General features: G+C 49.6%; 1 protein-coding gene across 3 annotated transcripts in view; it reads left to right on the plus strand.

The window, feature by feature from the left end:
• Positions 1 to 2303, plus strand: part of SF3A2 (splicing factor 3a subunit 2) — a 14625-nt gene that overhangs the window by 3650 nt on the left and 8672 nt on the right. For all 3 annotated transcript variants that reach the window (XM_003788711.3, XM_023512507.1, XM_023512506.1), the window contains exon 2: positions 1437 to 1600. In XM_003788711.3, the coding sequence (XP_003788759.1) occupies positions 1475 to 1600 (126 nt within the window). In that variant the 5' untranslated portion in view covers positions 1437 to 1474. The remainder of the gene's footprint in view (positions 1 to 1436; positions 1601 to 2303) is intronic.

The following is a 2303-nucleotide window of genomic DNA, read 5'->3' on the forward strand; positions in this document are numbered from 1 at the left end:
AAAAAAAAAAAAAAGTAGTAGACAGTTCTTATGTGTAAGTGGTGCTTCTTATCTAGTGAGTGTCAGCTGCTGAGCAGCCTGACAAAAAGCAGGAGTTTTCTTGGGTTGTGGGGAACCCCATGTATCAATATTTGAGAATTCTTCCTTTGGGCTATTTCCACAGAAAGGACTCCTGATCTCCTTGGCTGGGGGCATCAGATGAGCCTACTTTTTGTGGAGTATGTGGAGGAGGGGATGGCCCTATCCATGGCTTAGTCCCTGGGCCTTGGTTTAATCTTCGAGTTACAGCTTGACCCCAGGCCCCCTTGCTCCACTGTGCCTGGCTTTCTACACCTAGAGGCCCTTTTATTTCACTTCTTCTAAGAATAAAATCTATCTTGAGGTTGGAGGTGTTGGGAGAAGATAACCTTCCTCCGGGTGTGGGGGGTTGGAGGTGTTGGGAAAAGATGACCTTCCTCAGGGTGTGGCCTCTTTCTGCTGGTGTGGGGACAGCACAGGTGTTCAGTGGTCTATGTGCCCTCTGTTGTGGATAATTTCTCGTTTTCCCTTGGATTAGAATTGAAGAAGTTTTAGTTGGTAAGTAGCTATGTGTCTTTTTGGGTTTCCCTAAGCCAGTCAGTTATTTCAGCAGAAGCTTTCTGTACTACCCCCTCCCCAGGTTCAGGTTCCCAAGCCAAGCACTAGCCACTTAAGAATTTGGCCATTTAAGAAGCAACTGGACTCTTTCCCAGATAGATTTTAATTCTTGGCTTCATTAACATTTTTCTTCATTTCTTCTGAGACCTGTTCCAGGTCTTCTCAGCCATTAGATAGAATGTTCTGGAAATGTCACTAAAATAAGGCAGGAAATAAGGACATCAATATAGATTGGTGGTTCTTGGTGTGGTCATCTGCCCATCCTTGCACCTGTGCATCATTAAGCAGTGAGGAGCCAAAAATAGATGTCTTCCTAACCTGCAACCAGTTTACAGCTGAGCCCAAGAAATAGAATCTAAATTAGGATGAGTAAGTGCAGCCATCTAGAAAGGGAATTGGGAGGAAGGAGTGAACACTATAGGCTGTGCCAATCAGGGAAGGCTTCTTGGAGATGGTAACTTGTTTGTGAGAACTTGGCCTCTGTCTTCTCTGATTGAGCCTTCTCTGGGCTCCAAGTTACCATTTCATTCTGGGCTGTGACCTCACCATCACCCTCCCCCACGGTCACTTGGAGACATGCCTGTAATCTTTTAGGACCCATATCAGGAGCCTCTCAAGACAGGTTCCAGTTTCCTGTTTCTGTGCCTGACCCACAGAGGCCCCTGGCCTCCTGGACTAGGGGGTGGCGATTCTAGGTAGTGGCCATGCAAGGTGAGGGCTGGTCATACCCACAGCCCAGAGAATGTCCCAGTGTACCCACCATACCCTGAGTCATCATAATCATTGTTTTTGTTCTCCAGGTATCACAACAGTCTACTGAAGCCCCAAAGCCAGCACCATGGACTTCCAACATCGGCCTGGGGGCAAGACTGGCAGTGGGGGCGTGGCCTCCTCCTCTGAGAGCAACCGGGACCGGCGGGAACGCCTCCGGCAGCTGGCCCTAGAAACTATCGACATCAACAAGGTGAGCCCTGCACAAGGGGGGCACACAGGTGGCCTTTGGTAGAGGGTGGGGGTCTAGGGCAGCCAGAGAGAGATGCTGAGGGGCTCTATTCAAGACCCTGGCCTCTCCCCACACTGGGTATACTCCTCATAGCACAGGGTCTTGGCCTCCTTCCCAACCCAACTTGTGCACAGACACTGGTGGGTCCGCTCCTCCCAAGCACTGTGGAAGGTAGGGCTTGGGGCCAGATGATTCTCTGGATGGGCCCATCCTGGGTGCCACAAGGTGCTGAACAGTGTCCCTAGCCTTCACCCACTCTGTGCCAGGGTACTCCGTCCCCTTTAACGACAGCCAGTGTCCCCAGATGTTGTTCTCTGTGGCAGAATTGCCTGGATGAGACCCCTGGCAGTTAATGTATGGTTCCCCTTAGACTACGGTGATCAGATTTTAACATTTGTAAAGCAGGACAACATGGGGGGGGCAGGGGACACAACAGGGCAGGGCCTGACAACAATGCAAACTTTGATAAGCAGTTCTCAGTAATCACTTCTCAACAATTATTTGTTATTATTACAGTTTAACATTATAAAATTAACAGAAATAGGCTTGGTGCCTATAGCTCAACCGGCTAAGGTGCCAGCCATGTACACCTAAGGTGGCGGGTTCAAATCCCCAGCCCGGACCCGCCAAACAACAATGACGGCTGCAACCAAAAAATAGCCAG

This window comes from Otolemur garnettii, unplaced genomic scaffold, assembly GCF_000181295.1.
Source record: "Otolemur garnettii isolate 467f Iridium unplaced genomic scaffold, OtoGar3 scaffold00029, whole genome shotgun sequence".
Classification (NCBI taxonomy): Eukaryota; Metazoa; Chordata; class Mammalia; order Primates; family Galagidae; genus Otolemur; species Otolemur garnettii.